The sequence below is a fragment of the Sparus aurata genome, chromosome 5 (genome assembly GCF_900880675.1).
Source record: "Sparus aurata chromosome 5, fSpaAur1.1, whole genome shotgun sequence".
In the NCBI taxonomy this organism is placed as follows: domain Eukaryota; kingdom Metazoa; phylum Chordata; class Actinopteri; order Spariformes; family Sparidae; genus Sparus; species Sparus aurata.
Genome location: NC_044191.1, coordinates 10,174,671 through 10,191,743, shown reverse-complemented (window position 1 = coordinate 10,191,743; position 17,073 = coordinate 10,174,671). Strand labels below are relative to the sequence as shown.

Here is a 17,073-nt window from a genome sequence, read left to right as displayed (position 1 = left end):
GCTCTTGTCACGCATTAGTCCTCAGGAGAAAGCACATCGGAAACGCGCACTAGCACACACTGAAGCCACAGTCATTCCCACTGTAGACGCCCATTATCTCCGCCTGTATCCATGTGTTGTCGACCCAGAGCAGGAACTTTGGGGGCCGCTGCGGTCAGGCGCAGGGAGAGGGAAGTTAGCGCTGGCAAAGAAAAGTCAAAGTCAGGCATTTTTGGAGTAAGATAAGAAGAGAGCGGCGGGAAAGGAAAAACTAAAATAACAAAAAAGCCTCTTGGGGGTATGAGATTACCCTGACAACACATCGCTCTGTTTTTGCCAGGGTTTTTTTTTTTTTTTTTGAAAATATCGCAGCCTTTTAATCAACAAACACAACAAGGTGATAAGGGAAAGATGCATTCATCATGGCCGCGGCTACAGGGTATGTCAGGAGGAGTCGCGTCACCTCGACCTTTGAGGGCACAATAAAATGCAGGCTTGTGTGGCATGGGCAGGTGCCGCAGCTGAGTATAAATCTCAGAGTATCCAGTGTCGGGCCTTTGTTTGCTTTTTTGATTTATTGCTGACCACTGCCCCACCTAACATGTGCGGAGGAGAGCCCGCTCCCCCCGCCTCTCAACACCTTTCCCCATATAAATAAACCCTATCGCTGCAGGAATGCCTGGGGTCCGGCGCTCTCCCTGCTATTGGAATTCTCCCCGCTGATAAGAGGACTGTTAGGGTTCGCTTCATCGACATACTCCCGTCTCAACACACACTGACTCACAGACCCAACATCCACCACCAACACATCTGCTGCCCCTTTGGTTTCCGTCCACACATAGGCCACAAGTAAGAGGCCGACGGTGTGACTCAGCAGGATAAAATGGCGATTAAAGGGAATCATGCTGTGGCCAATCGATGATACTGTTGAGGTGAGTCAAGTAAACGACCGACTGTGTGATGGTCGGCTAAATGGGCCCGCAATTGAACAGAGAGAAACCAGACAAATGTGGGTTAAGTATAAAAACGAGTCATTCAAAGCTCAAGTTAGAGCGTCTTTAAACAGCACACTCAACCCTCAGAACCTTTCCAGCCAAAGACTGATTCAGCCACTATCAAGGCAAGATTAAGTGTCGCTACACTGGAGCCAGATATGCTTAAAAAGCATACTCAGGAATCATTTTGTTGTTTTTAATGTTCCCAGATACACCAGATGGAAAGACTGACGTCACTCCTCTGTGTGTGTCTGCTACACACAAAGCTTCAGCCAGGAGTTAGCTTAGCATATTTTAGCTGAAGACTGGAAACAGCAAACCTGGCACGATCAAAAGAAAACTAAATCTGTCCACCACCTCTTCTAAGGCACATTCATTAAAGCGCTAGAGCTAGTCAAAGGTCCCATTTGAGAGAAAAGTTGATTTTTGAGTCTCGTTTTGAACTCATCTAGTACTGACACTTTGGGATTGTAAGTCGGGTCGGCCACCATCCCAAAGCGTCAGTACTTGGCGAGTCCAAAAGCAGACGGGTAACATCAGACAGGTATAACATCAAGAGCAGTGACAAATAAGCGTATATCCCAAAATGTCAAACAACTGTTTGCACCATCAGCATTTATATATATTCCCCATAAACTTTACTTTCACTACTCTATTCTGTCGGCTGATTTTCTAAAAAAAAACCTTAGAAAATGAGGGCTGACTGTCCATGCTAGCCACCTGGCATGATTTGTCCATGATTTCTCTGTTTTGCTGGCAGCTACTTCTCTACGTGAACGTAAAGCGATCCAGTTGACTCTTGTCGAGCAGTGCCATAAATATATAATAAATATCACCTGGAAATGCAAGAGGGAGAGAAAAGTTGCCTGTTTCTACTCTGAGTAACCCAAATGAGGCATGCTGTGAAAAAGAAAGCCTTAATTAAAAGCAATTAACAGCACGTTTTTGCATGAAGAAAAGCATTATTGCACTGCACTGTGGGGTAACAGTCACTGCAACTATTTAAATCTCCAAAGAGCAATACAACAGGGTTTTCAGTGCTTTCCTGCTAAAAAAAAAAAAAAACACACACCGTAAAATGAAATGGAAACTTGATGTCATGACTGACACAGCTTCAAGACAAACTTTTCGGTGAAATAAATCATTTGATATTTTTGGAAAAACACTGGTAAAACTTTAGTATAAACATTATAAATAAAGGTCAAATTAAAAAGTGGATAACACTTCGGTTAATAGTTATTTCACGGTTAACTCACAAGGAAGTGCGTAAAATTAAAAACTAATGTTTATAATATTTATGAAATGGTTAACAAATACTGCGTAGTTCCTCTATAAACATAATTTAGATGGACATTATAAAGTTACAACTGATGTTATTAAACCTTTACAATTGTTTGTTTAACTATGAATCCGGCATTTCTATATGATGGTAATCATAAAGCTTTATCGAATGCTCTTGTCCATTCAGTATGAGCGTACAGTTAGCAGCTGATTAGCGTAGTTTAGCTTATAAAGACTCAAAACAGGGGAAACGCTTCACACAATAGTTTTTGCATGTATCAAACAGCATGTAATGTGTTTATTAGCGGGGTTTAGAGGTGCTCGGACGCAGATTTTGCTAGCTTTGGAAAGAGCAGGCTAGCCGTTTCTCCTGTTTCCAGTCTTTATGCTAGGCGCTAACCAGCTGCTAGCTGTAGATTCATCTCTAGAGTAGAAAATTGAGAGCAATATCAATCTTCTCATCTGCCACGAGGCAACGAAGCAAACAACTTTTGTGATTCTGTAAAAAAGATTTGATTGTTGAGTCGTGTTCCCAGATCATCAAATACCAAAGGATCTGGGTTGGTGGGATGGGCCGACAACCAACCCAAGGAATTTTTGATGACCTGGGAATGAGACTCAGAAAAAGAGCAATCTAAAACCGAGATCTGGCCATTGCTCAATAATAACTTCTCCAGTCCAAACTGGATCCAGGACAACTGTTCTTCTACAACAGTGACCCTCACAGACAAAAATATTACGGCCCTAGTTGGAATATTTTTGTCTTAAACCCTGAATACCAGCCAGCAACACTGACACACTGGGCTCAAGTGCAGCCAATGCGGGGAGCAACTGTCTTGCACTGCAGCTGTCTTGGATGAGGGTGCATCAGGGCCAAGGGCGTGCACGCTGACCCCCCCACCCTGAGCATCTGTGCCCACTCATTCAAGTTGGCACCCACTGAGCCAAAGCCATCAGTCACCGGCGACGATGACAACAAAATACGCCGAGGGAGGAGCACGGTTTGACTTGGGTAGAAACCACAAGCTAGGAGACGGCAGCACATTCGCACATAGAACTGCCACTGTACGTTCTCTTCATTTGTCTGTTATCCATTAAAACATTAAAACAAACACAGCTGCCACCACACAGAGCGGAGGAATGAGTTACCGCTCTGTGTGTTTAGGCTGAATGTATATCACGTGTGTCCACATGCAGATTTTTTTTTTTTTTCGTCACGGAAAAAAAAAAAGAAAAAAAAAAGAATAGCTTTCTCTTTCACGCAGAAAAGACTAATAACAATAATGGAGACATGGAGCTCTGTGAAGTGAAAGCTATGCTGTTGAGGACTGCCGAGCGCTGCCTCCTCCTCCTCCCTCTCACCCCAGTGTCGAAGATCTGTTAGTCAGGGGCAGGGGAGTTTTCAGTCTCCAGGGGCACATCCCTCTGAACCGCCTGCCAAGCTTCTCCTCTCCCTCCTCCATCCTCTCTCTTGCTCTGCTCTCTTTCTTTGTTCCCACTTCTTCAGCTCCTCATGCTCAACTCTCTCCTTCACTTGAGCCACTCTTCAACTTCCGTCGCTCACTCCTACTTTCCCCTGAACGACGCCACTTTCCGCTTTCACACTCTTATCTGTTTTTCCCCCTCTCCTCTTCCTCTCCCAGTGATCCAGCTCCTCTGCAGCCGTGCATAATTAGGCCTAAACACAAGCCTGCGCAGGCTCACATCTGGAAGGAGTTTGGATATGGCAGTTTCCTACCAGGACGACTAAATATTTAGGTTGAGAGTTACTGCGTGTGGATGAACTCATGATAGAGGGGGTGGGAAGGGGAGAGAAATGGGGAGCTGGAGATAAAGAATGAGAGGGAAAGTGGGACATAATGGTGGATGGTTGGGGATAGCATGACGCATCATTAAACTGGTGATAGGTGTGAGTTTATAGGAACTGTGCAGAATGTAATCTGACACAGTAATGTAATCAAGAGCCGGAGGAGGAGGCGATAATACCGGGCGACTGGTTGCTTCTTTATGGCTGGCAGGAACAACAAACAGCCAACTAATAGTTTTAATAAACAAATCCCTGTTGGGATTTCCCATGAGGCTGAGGGGCCTCAGCTGGAATGTTCACAGGGGCCAGCTGTTGTCCATTACACGTAGCAGCCGGCCCCGGAAGCCCCGGGCCCGGTGTCCTCCAGCCCTCGCCTGCTCAGCATGGAGGAGAGCATTCCTCCAGGCTTGCCCCAGGAGAGAGGGCTGGCTGTCAGGCCCGTCCGACGTGGGGAGGGACCGAGGTGGCGTAGGGCACGGGGAGAGCTCCCCTGCTGCACCTGGGATACTGTCCACAGTCGCCGAGCGGGCTGAGGAATGTCAGGAATAACACGAATATCAACACAACTTCTCACATTCCACATCTGGAGCTAATGTCATGAGCGACGACGGGAGCGTGGGCGCTTGAGGAGATCTTCAGGAAAATTAGCTTTCCAGACACGAGAAAGGTAAAGGTGAAACGGTGGACTAATGGTGGAACTGTTCGCTCACAGAATGCTGGACATGGGAACAGGAACCACCAGTATGAGCAGACGCTAAGATGGTGGATGGTCTTCAATCACCACGACCACTGCCACCCAAGCCACTTTTTTTTTTTGTTCCTCCTCTGGTTTCCTGCAATGTGTTCCCCAGATGTTTATTCTGCCTTTATTAAGGAAGAAACATAAGGACCTATAAATTGACTCCTGGCTGCCTTAAGCTCTCCTGGGGCACAAATCCACTCACTTTACCTCAGTGGAACATGTTCTTTTACTGTGCCCATGTGCAGCTAGCTTTTCTCCCACTGGGTGAGAGTACACAGACAGTAACACACTGTGGGAACGAGCAGCGTCTTCAGAAAGCCTGAGCAGCTGCGAAGAGCACGCCGCTTTACAACACCACCCAAAAAATGTGTCACTGACAGAGCGGTAGTCCATCCATCATGGGAGATAGTGTGTTTTGGCCCGTGATGTGGCCCTTTCAAGTTTTGTCCAAGCAGACCAAATGAATAACTGCTCCCTAATTAAAAAAACATCAGGCTCGGTCCAGAATTATTGCTGTCCGGTTCCCACCAAACGCTTCTGGTGAAAACCGAAAATGTGTCCCTTTTGATTCTAGTGTTGCACGTCAGCTGGACCATGTGCCGGGGGAGGCGGAGGGTGAAAGGGAAAGCTGAAGTCAGAGCTGTCTGGCTGGGTCAGATTCAAATTTAAAGTGACAGAGTTGTGTCAAAGAGGCAGGGCCAGATGATGGCTGCCCTCTCACTGATCCTCCTAATGCTTTACAGAGGCCTCCGCTACAGAGTCAAACTGGATCAAGATGTACACTTCTGACCTAATAAGCTTTATTACCGCTGCGAGTCCTCAATACAGTTAAACCTGAGGTCATGGGTTCGGAGTCATGGGTGTGTGGGCTTAACTGGAAGACTGTACCCTCAGTTTGTCTTTTCATGTTTCAAACTAAACATTCACCCGTGGAAACACTGTGGATCCTGAAGGGGAGCGAGATTTTCCCCACACAGTCTGTGAGGTTATAAGGTCAGCATGATCTCACCGCAGCAGCGGCGGCAGCGGGGTGATCAGAACATACATCATTAGCACAGAGGTAACACATAACTTGCCAGACTGTTCCAACTCACAGAGTAACGGTCCTGTTGGGCAGCAGGTTGCCATCCGGAGGTTCACTCAGCTCCTCCTTGGTGCAGCTGACCTTGCTCCCCACAGCCTGGACGCCGTGCGGTTTGGACCGCTCGTCCGTGCAGCTGCAGCCGCTGGTGGAGGCGAGCAAGTCGGAGCAAGCCTGGGAGAACCTCGGCTCGGAGGCGGACAGCAGGAGCAGCATCAGTACCAGACGCCCCGGCAGCAGAGGGATGCCAACGCCGGGCGCAAACATTGTCCTTCGGCTGGATCTCACCTCAGCTGCACCCCCGCCTCCAGTCATCCCATATCTCCACCATGAAGCTCTCAGGGGTGGGGGGTGTAAAAGAGGGCGAGAAGGAACAGAATGATCTCTCAGGTCTTGAATGAACGCTCAGCAATGACTTATCCGCTCATGTCAGAGAATATTCAGCGCTGGTTGTCCGAGAGTGTCCCGTTATGTCATGGCAGCCCGGGCGCACAGCTCCCTTTTGGTCCAGATGGTCAATGAGTGGATGTGTGAGTCCATCCAAACGTCTCCAACACCCTCACACAGGCGCAGGACTGTGTCTCGGAAAAGTTGGAGGACGTGTTAACTACCTGGAGAAACTTACATCACTTTTAGGGAAACTCGGGAGTGTTCCTCGTTCCCGTTATCTCCAGCTCTAAAAGTTAATCCAGGTTGATGGCTGATGAGATCCACGACAGAGCAGTCACAGCCGGAGCCACACACTCATCTATGTGAAGAAAGTTGAGACAAAGTATATTCTCAAACTTTTTCTCATCTGTTCCGCTGCTCAGCAAAAAAAAAAAAAGTTTTCCTCCGCGTTTTTCACCCCCCGATCCTGTGCGCACACGCTCCCAACTTGAGCTGAATTTAATCAGCAGAAGAAAAAAAAAATGATCTCGGACAAGAAGTGAGCTGGTCAGGGTCGGCTCCTGTGTAATTCCCAAAATCTAGCGGTTTTGCCTGCTTGCCTCTGTCACACTCAAACTCACTTAGTTACAACCCCAAGTGCGCCCGTTCCGTCTGCGTCTGCGCTCTGGTCCCCGCGGTCCTAGCGCAGCCAGCCCAGCCGGAGAGAGACAGACAGAGAGGAGGGGCACACGTGACCACGCGGGCAGGCGGGCAGGCAGGGAGTACACACCTGAGCTCACCTCACACACCTTCATCGCACAGCCTACAGGGATATTTCCTGTAGGCTGCTGGTGTTGGCCCTAAATGATATAGCACAACACCAAGAGAAAGTGAGAGTGTTCTGCAGCCACTATTCAAATATAAATAAAAAAGATAAATCATTTGCATATATTCTTTGTGATGTAAGTAAACTGATTAGGAATAATAATGTATAATGTTATATCCCTTGTAATAACATATTGACAAAATTACACAACAATCAGTGTTGGAAGAAGTATTTCTTAAGGGAAAGTACTGATACTACACTGTGAACATACCCCACTACAGTAATTACCTTTAAAAACCTGACTTGATTAAAAGTATGTATGTTGAATCAACATGTACTTAAAGGAGCAAGAGCTGATCCCCTGTTATATTTATACTCCAAACAAACAGGCGGCAGCGTAGCACCAGGGTAGCCGCTAACTGCTGCTAATTGTAGCTGAACTGGACGGGCCGGAGCAAGCTGGCCAGCATGCTAACTTCAGTAGGCATCTCTGAAACACAATGCATAACCTGGCATTTATTCACGCTCTGTTTGTAATTTAGATTTTTGAATTTTTTCACCAAAAAATCTCACGTAGTATCAAGTAAAAACTCATTGTGCAGTAAAATGTTCCCTGTCAGTGTTATATAATTAAATGTGACGTTTCTGGAATAATATTACTTCTGCACTAACATGGATGTTGTATTTTACCAGTGTAGACACAATGTTAAGCTTATTTTAACTATAGACCGTTAGTTTAAAGGAGGAAGTTGCACTCCCAACTCCCCAGTGTCATTCCCAACTCATCATAAACACTTTGAGATTGTAGGCCGGGTCGGCCATCAGTTTATGTATCAGTTTTCAATTGAAGTGAAATCTCAAAAATATTTTTTTCTTAAAAAGAGGACCTTAATTTTACAGCAATGCATTATATTACATAAGATCAGCATATGTTTGTAGGGTTCCTGTTCAGTGAGAACCACATATCTCTAAAAAGTAATCTTTTCAAGGTGTCAGGTGAGCAGTTTTCATCTTTGTGATAATTCATTTTCCAACCAATCAAAGAGAGGTTTTAATGTTTTATTATTATTTTTTGGGGGCTGTAGTAGAAAATAGGACTCACATAACAGAACACATAACAACACTTCATCCTTCAGTTTATCATTAACATTTGGAGATACACGGGTTTCACTGAAAAGTAAAGTAGGACACGTGGTCATCTGAAAAGTAACAACTCAAGCAAGTTTAGAAGAGTAATATAACTGCCTCTGAGATGCAGTGGAGTAGAAGATAAAGTTCTCCAAAAAAAAGTATATACTCAAGTAAAATACATTTGTCATTTGTAATGTCTTGATTTATCACTCTGCAGGTGACATGAGCTTATTACCCTCTTAAACAACTAGAATGGCACTCAGTCAAGTACTCACCTCCGCCAAGGCCCACCATCCCCTTTTGTTCTCACTCACAGATACCAGTCACCTAAATATGCCAGATTTTTTAAAAAATTAATGAAAATGTCAAAAGAATGGCCTATTTCGCAATGTATAAGAAACATCTGGACCTGCACCAAAAGTTAATGGGGTCTATTCTGGGCCGCGACCCATCCTCCATCCAAGTTTTGTGGAGATCCGTTCAGTAGTTTTGGAAAAATCCTGCAGACAAACCAACCAACAAGTGGACACAGGTGAAAACACAACCTCATTAGCTGAGGTAATAAGAATTACTGTCATATTAGCGAGAACATAATGGGTGTGAATAAGGAGACAATTATGTGAGTGTAATAAAAAATAAGTTTACCTAATACAAATGAGTTGGATGCTATATTGTTGATGTTTCTGCTTTTTTCGACAATTTTGTTTGAATAAGCTGCTTCCAGTCGGGCTTGTAGACGACAGGAAGGTCGTGATTTCTATGCGCGCCTGCTCTGGGAGAATAAACAACAGTTATGAATGAATGCTGAAGGCCTCTTGTGTATTGTGTGTTTCCGTCAAATCAAAATGCTTCTCATTCAATCAGCAGGAAGGAGAGGAAGCGAAGACTGTTATAGATACACTCCGGTGAATTGTTGCTGCAGAAAGAGTTACGGCCGTCTGGAACAATTTGATCCTGAAAATAAAATTAGACGGAGCTGTCATTTCGTAGATGGCAACTCTGTGACACAAGTTAGTGCCTTGTTTTTCTAGTCCAGAGGCAGTTATAGTCGTGTCCACTCGGAGGCCGCCGGCACCAACGAGCTACCTGCAGTATTGAACACATGCGGGAGTATCTCCATCTTTTGCTATATTATGCTAAGTTTTGGTGGCAAATATCTTCTTTTTTTTACACTCCGCTACACTTATATGATATCTGTAGTTATAAGTTACTTTGCAGATTACATGCTGCATCAGTGCCAAAGTACCATTTTTTAATCAGTCTATTTTATAATCACTCAGATAAAAAACACTGATTCTAACCATCAGAGGACCCGTAGTGCACATTATATCCCGTGCATTAGTGTAAATATGTGTATCATTTACTTTTACTTGTACTTCTGATACTTAAGTACAGTTAACATCAGATACTTCAAGACTTTCACTCGAGTATGGCTTATGGGTACTTTTCACAACACTATACAAATATTCAACATAAGCACGTCTGGAGATACCTGGTTTTCACTGGACAGGACAGTAATCTGTGAAGCAACTGGTGACTAAAGGTGTCAGACAAATGTAGAGTAGTAAATAGTACAACACTGACCTCTGATACGAAGTGGCGAGGAGGTATAGAGCTGCAGAAAATGGAAATACTCGAGTAAAGCACCTTGAATTTGCGTTAGTACTGTACTCGCGTAAATGTACTTTTGTTACTTTCAGGGTTATAACCACTCATAAATGATGTTAATGTAGTGAAGAAAAAATAGAATCGAGGGGAAGTTTTTTGTAATCATCTCACATCAGATACTTTCAGACTTTTACTCAAGTACTATTCTTATGAGTGAGTTTCCCTTGAAATCAAAGTAATGTTTCAGCATATTTTTACTTTTACTTAAGTATGACTGTAGGGTACTTCTTCCCACACAAGGTGATGGCCACAGTTAGGGAGGATTGTGTGATAGAGGCGAGCCTGTTCTGAATGTAAACGAGTTTTTTGCAGTTGTAACAAATAACCTGCTGAACATTAACAAGAAGTGAAGTCAACTGCGCGAGAGAGTGTTGCTCTTTGCTAACCATATGTTGTTTTAGTTGTCAGAGCAGATACAACACTGTCTGCGGGCCAGCAGATCTAGTTCAAATGCTGAGATTTAGAAATAAGACTCGTGTTGAAAGAATAATATGCATTTTTTCAAATATGACTTTTTTTTCCCCCCCTGAAAGAAGCACACACAATCCAAAAAACACAGAGGGTCATAAACTTCCTCAAAGTCTCCTTTTCACATTTTTCGCCTGTGTGTATGGAAAGTTCCCAAAATACAGCCCTGGACTCCACGGATTTCTGTTTTAAAAATACTTTTTGATATACGAGAGGCCCGGGAGGTTGGAGACCATATCGACTCAAATCTGGAGAGCATTTCAATATATGAGAAGGTGAACCAGGAAAGCTTTTGAAACGGGACTTTATGCAATTGGGCTTGACATCTATTCGCTGACATATCCAAACTGCAGGCACCTCAGACGTGCGAGCGTGCCCGGCAGAATAATGGTCCACTGTGCTCTGACCCACACAGTGGACCCCGGGTTTGTTATTCCTGTATATGATACTGTACTCTGGAGCGGCCTCAGAAAGTCAGCGTGATTATTGAAAGAGAGCCCATAGAGTAGATGGGCGCCTGCTCAGCACCGAAACAGCGGGCTGTTTATCCAAGCTGTTAAATAAGGCTTCAAGTACAACACCCCCCTCCAACTCCACCGGGCCCAGATCTCTCTCATCTGGAAAGCACAGTTTCCATTTAAAATGTCACGTCCCAAACTGCACATTACATCAAATTGTACTTAATGGCATCCAGACAAACTTTAATGTCGTTCCAACATTCTCTCTCAATGCACCCCTCAGCCCCTTCTCGCTCCTTATAGCCAAGCAAGCAATCTCTCCTTCTCCCTGCTCAACATCTGGACTCCATTCCAGGTGGGGTGTTGAGAAAGGGGAGAACATCGGGAAAAGGAAAGGTGGAACGCAGAGAGCACAGAATAAAGACTGAGATAATGTCTTGGGGGAAGTTTTTGGTGGAAGTTACGCAAGCTTTTTGGGATGTCAGACAGACCATACGTGAGATGGTTCTTTGATGATTCCTCCCGGGCATGTTCCTGTGGTCCTCCAGATCTCACGTTAGAACAGAAATATCTCAAAACAATGAGGTTTTCGGCGCAACGAGAGATGTGAACCAGACCGAGTGACTGCTGAGCTCGAGGCATAGCTCGGGCGAAGGTTTCTGCCAAAGGATAAACAAAAGAAAACTTCCAGCCGGGAAGCAAACACCAGGCCCTGTGCAGGGCCCTCGTCTGTGGCTGAGTCTTTCCTGACATCTAGTGGTGTGGTCTGCAGCACACAGAGGGACCTCCCTCTCCGAGCAGTCATCAGTGCTTCCTGGATGAATGGTTTTAATAAAGTATTTATAGGGATGTAAAACCTGCTGCCTCTACAGTTTATGGGGTTATCAAATCATAATGCAGTGCCATATTTTGCAGCAATAAATACCTTTGTTGATCATTAAGAATTTATATAAGCAGTAGAGACAACAACAGTAGCTGTAAGCCTAATGCAGTAGCATTCAGTCTTGTGAATATTGATATTGAATTGTATCCTAATGGAGGCACCAGTTTACAAATTCTGGCCAAGAGCCAATTCTGACACCGATATTTTGATTTTGTTTTTGTTATTTAATCCATCTGCATTATATAAAAAAAAATTCAGCCCTTCATTACACTGTCTTTGAAAGAACACACATTTGATCATGCAACTTCATGAAACAACCCTTGAAGGAAAAGTTCTCCAAAAAGATAAAAATCTTGGTGTTATCTCCTCACCTTCATGCAGATGGAAAGTCTTTTCTGGAGCTTCACAGCGAAACAGCGCTGCAGCGTTCGGCCGAACAACTGACGCAGATGGGGACTTGTTTTAAAATGTTTAAAGAGGTAACCGAAAAGAAGGACATACAATGGCTCCATACAGCTCAGACGTTCTTTACGAGCTTTTTTAAAATGGAAATCTTCACTGGAGCCGTTAAGCTCAAAGTGGACGCATGAGCTCGACTGTATGTTGAGGGTGTAAATAACCATCTTTTCAAATCAGTTTGGGATCATGGGGCTTCTGGAGACTTTGATTAAACCAGACAAGTTGCATGCAGCCATTTCAATGTCATTTTAATTTTTCACATCAGTCAACAGGTCAAATATGGGCCGATACCGATGATGGTCGACATACTGGCATATCCCCAGAAGTTACATGTACTGAAATAAATGTATGCATAGTTGTTAGGTGCATGTTCATATAAACAAATCCTAATCCCTGATAAGAATTTTTCCAGAGGTAAATACATTCGCCTCTTATAAAAAACAATAACTGTATGTGTGAAAATACATGTCAGTGTTTAGACATGCCTGGTGTTCAATCCCTGCGAGGCTGCAGTGGCGAATGGGAAACTGTAGTAGTGCTGCCCTCTGCTGGTCAGCAAGGTGAACTACACTAATAGTGTTTAAAAATGATCACGCTTGAAGTTGAAGGCGGTGAAAGGCAGGTTAGATTTCTTTTTCTTAACAACAACCTGTCGGATGTGGGTGATACCTTCACCCAGCAAACCTGTCCTCCACTCCCTATGATTTAAAAACTCCACCCAGCTGTTATTCATATGGTATCAAGAGTGCCTGAAAGCCTCACAGTCCTTTTACTTATGTGTAAATATGAGGTGACACTGAGGTCATCAGTGTTCCTCTGCACCAGTGTTGCCAAAACAGTAAACCGGTATGAGACACAACAGCTTCATATCATATTTGTTATGTAATAAGTCAAGTTTCCTACCATAGCAAACAAGGACTTGTCCGCATGCAAATCTTTTAACCTCCATGGAGAATTGTGATACAAGTTGTTTCATGGGTAACTCTTTATATACCAAAGGTCCTTTAATAAGCACTAAAGTATTTATGGGGTGCTAACTGACATTCCTAAGAATATACACATGAGTTAATTACAGCGGAATAAACATTTTTATTGTTGGATTATTAGATAAAGGATTTATCTAAGGGTAAGATTGTGCCGATGGAAAATTGGGAAAGTTTCAGTCTGAAAAAGACATTTTGTGGAGCTGCACAGCAAAACAGTGCAGCAACATACTCCCTAATCACTGAAGTAGATGGGGACTTTTTAAAATGTAAAAAAACAAAACAAAACAAAAAATGATATGGTTTTATACAACTCGTTCCATATTATCCAAGTCTCTGGAAAACAAGAGATCTTACATTTATTTGAAAATACAATATTTTCACTCGTTTAAGCCAAAACCTTCACTGTAGCTGGGTGGCTGGAAGAGCTGCACAGCTGTAAATTCTCCTCAAATCAATTTGGCATCCCAAGACTTGGATTATGCCTGACGTCAGTTGTTTAGGAGAATGCTGCAATGCTGTTTTCACGGGAAGCTCCAGAAATGTTTTCTGCAGCACAAAACTTCACTTACTTACCATCAGCATGAGGATGAGCAGATAGTGACTGAACTTTCATTTTTAGGTGAACTTATCCTTCAACCTTTAAAAGGCATTGTTTTTGCTTTGGCTCTGAGAGCTGTAAAACACAGTAAACATCTCGTAAAAGTATGATAAAGTGTGTATCAATCTTAACAAAGCAACCAGAAGGTTAGTTAAGGTTTAAAAATAACCCAAGTGGTAAGTGAGTTACACTCAACGCGTTTGTAATGCTATTACAAACAACTGAAGGAATCTCAAGGCTTTAATTAACATTCCTAAGCGTCTATAAACTGTAATAAAAAGTGTCATGTAAGTGCTTGAAAATGTCTTATTATCTAACAAATTGTTTTTGATGCTGTCATTAGCACTCATACAATCTTGTTCATATTAGTAAGACCTTTATATAAAGCATCACTGGTTAAGGATTAAAAGGCTTGTCACTTGTCATGTACTGTAGAGTGGCCGTTCTCCCAGCAGGCATTTTAACGCGTCAGAAAGAAAAGCACAGATGTCATTAATAACATTAATAACATTAATAATGGTGCAACCCAAGCTCCAGGGCCTTTTTGTTTCACATACTTCTCACTGGGACGCTTCTGAGAAATGAAGTCAGCATCACTGTAAGTGGTTACACCTGTGTTTTACTGCCAAGACGCGACTAAATGTCAGCTGCGAAGCTCAAGACATAAACCTGTAATGTAATGACTTTGTTTATCTTTATATTGTGTGTTATTCACGTTTAGTTAATAAAGCGAGGTGTACATGTGGGAGGAAGAGCCGGTGAAAGTACTTGAAGTCAGGGCAGACATCATGAAGAAGTAATGAAATGTAAAGCTGCAGAAGCGTCAGGTTGTGCGGTTTTATTAAGTGCCACATGAAATGCGAACATCATAGTGTATCTCTGAGTACTGCTGTAACTGGATTGAAGTGTAGCATCATCAATTATTTTCACACTAAATGTCCTGTGCATACATTATGCATTTTAAATGGTCTATATTATAGAATACAGTTCAATCACAAAAACATCCAAAATATCTGTATATTGAATTAATCTATAGTCCCTCATAAGCAACAAAACAGCAAAACAAGTCATCAGTATATATATGTATATTTTCATTATTTCTACTCATAAATTCTGCTTACAAAAGAAAGAAAGAAAAAAAAACTCAAGGGCTTTTGGCCTGACTCTAGCGAGAAATTCACATACTCCTTTACCATCTGTAACAACTTGGACCCCCTTCCTCTCTTTCTCAATCACACACACAATCACACGCACACACACAGATGCAGGGAAGGCCTGCAGAAGAAAGCACACACTCATACACACCCACACCCACACACAGCGCTGTCTGTGTAGAGCGCGTCGTTAAACATGGCATGCGGTGTAGGTGAGATTTTGGTCCCTTTGTGTCAGCAGGAGATTCAAATGATTGTCCAGATCCTCAGAGAGTCAGAGAGCCAGTCCTGTTGAGTTTGTCTAAAGCGTTGGTGTTATGTAAATCTGGCCTTAGTACAATGTGATGTGGCTCGAGTCCACGGCAGCTGTGCATCATTAGAGCTAAGAATAACCTAAAGAGACTGTGGAGGCTGGGCCGTATGGAAAACAAAGCCCCAATTCTCATACAATTATAAGAAAGGCAAGAAAGTGAATCATAATATTGCAGAGTATGGTTAAATGTGATCAGAAAAGAACATCCTGTGCCATATCGTTGACCGGTGTCCACCTCCACGGCCCATCCCAATGTCTTTTAACTGAGTCGGATGAGGTGGAGCTTCAGGCAGACGAGCAGCACTCTACGTCCAGAGGGGGGGGGCGGGTGAGGAGTGGCCGGCTCACTAGCGAGGGGACACGGTGGCTCGAGGGGATGTTCCTAGAGCTTGGTGCATCTCTTTGGCGTGCTTCTCACAGTACATCGCATCTCCGAACCAAAAGTGACCTCTCATCTTGAGGTTAAGGCCGCAATCTGTGCACGTGTAGCACTCGGCGTGGCGGTAGTGGTCGTCCGTGATGCGCACAGCCACCGTGCTGTGGAGAAATGGATGCAGTTAGACATCGGACAAACTACTGGTCATCATTTCCAACGCAAATCAACATGAGTGTTTCGGTGATCAACACAGATATACTGGGCTCGCTACGTTACGTGATGTTAGTGACTACATTACTTGCCCACTGGCCCCAACATAATTTTGCTTTTTCAAACAATACTAAATCAGACAACGGATGTTGCAATTACAAACTCTGCAGCTCCTACAGCACTGAGTAGCAGGAGTCATATTTGACCAGTTAAGACGACGGCAGAGGATATGCTGTCAATGCGAAAGCACCCATTTCAGATTTAAACCCAAAACTAATGGTGGAACCTGATAACGCTAATGAAGGAAAAAGAGTCGGTTACCTCACTGAGAAGTTGCAGGTGTGCACCCTTTCACCTGCAGCTCTTCATCTAACAGCTACTTCTTATTCAACAGACTGTGTAAAACTTCTCCCTGACATATTTCAAACTGACCTGCTGTCAAAAATGCCAAAAATGACCGTTGTTTTGCTCTGTTAGAAACACTTTTTGATGATCGACAACAGAAAGTGCGGATCTCACTGAACACATTGCTTGTCCTGTGATGGAATAGAAGTAAACTCACGCTTCACTAGTTAAATGAAATTAATGTGAAAGCTGCAGCAGTAAAAATATATATGTGTTCAGTTAGTCTGGAGTACTGCGTAACACCAGGACTGTCACAAGCCAGTCAGTGGGAACACTTTGACACTGCGGCCGAGGATAAACATCATAATTTCATTTGTAAGTTAGACTGAGGTTGTCACAATACCAGAATGTTAAACTCTGATGAAAAACTGAGCCTATACCTTTTCAATATCACAGCAAAAAGAAATAATAGTCCTTGGCACTAAAATAAGATACTGTTTATATTAACAATCATTAAAATAAATGATCATTTTAAACACCTGGTAACAAACAAGTGTTGAAGTATTGTTACTTCTGACAACCTTAGTTGACACCACAGCAAAAATATTAGCATGCATCCTTTAATCCTGTGTCTTACATACAAATGCTTTGTAAATGTAGTGACATAACATTTCTCCAAAACAGCTTCACCTGGTTTTGTTATATTTTTCAAACAAGTGACAATATTTGAACTGCACTTAAAGTAACAGTTCTCCAAAAAATTTAAATTTGGTCATTATCTTCTCACCCTCATGTTGATGGAGAGTCAGGTGAAGTTTCGTGGTCAACAAAAAAATTCTGGAGCTTCACAGCAAAGTGTTCAAGCATTCTAGTAAATTACTGAATTAGCTAGATTAAAAACAACCGACCTAAAAGAAACAACATACAAACTAACATAAAATAGC

At 43.2% G+C, this 17,073-nt stretch overlaps 2 protein-coding genes across 6 annotated transcripts in view; both read right to left on the bottom strand.

The window, feature by feature from the left end:
- adgra2 (adhesion G protein-coupled receptor A2) overlaps positions 1–6,949 on the bottom strand; it is a 45,937-nt gene extending 38,988 nt beyond the window's left edge. Inside the window, exon 1 of one of the 2 annotated variants that reach the window (XM_030418226.1) lies at positions 5,899–6,949. In XM_030418226.1, the coding sequence (XP_030274086.1) occupies positions 5,899–6,200 (302 nt within the window). In that variant the 5' untranslated portion in view covers positions 6,201–6,949. Of the gene's footprint in view, positions 1–3,617; positions 3,711–5,898 lie in introns of those variants that run through there. The other variant, XM_030418227.1, reaches the window with a different exon arrangement.
- Positions 6,950–14,554: 7,605 nt separating this feature from the next.
- pdlim2 (PDZ and LIM domain 2 (mystique)) overlaps positions 14,555–17,073 on the bottom strand; it is a 45,372-nt gene continuing 42,853 nt past the window's right edge. For all 4 annotated transcript variants that reach the window (XM_030418084.1, XM_030418081.1, XM_030418082.1 and 1 more), the window contains exon 10: positions 14,555–15,735. In XM_030418084.1, coding sequence (XP_030273944.1) covers positions 15,546–15,735 — 190 coding nt within the window. In that variant the 3' untranslated portion in view covers positions 14,555–15,545. The remainder of the gene's footprint in view (positions 15,736–17,073) is intronic.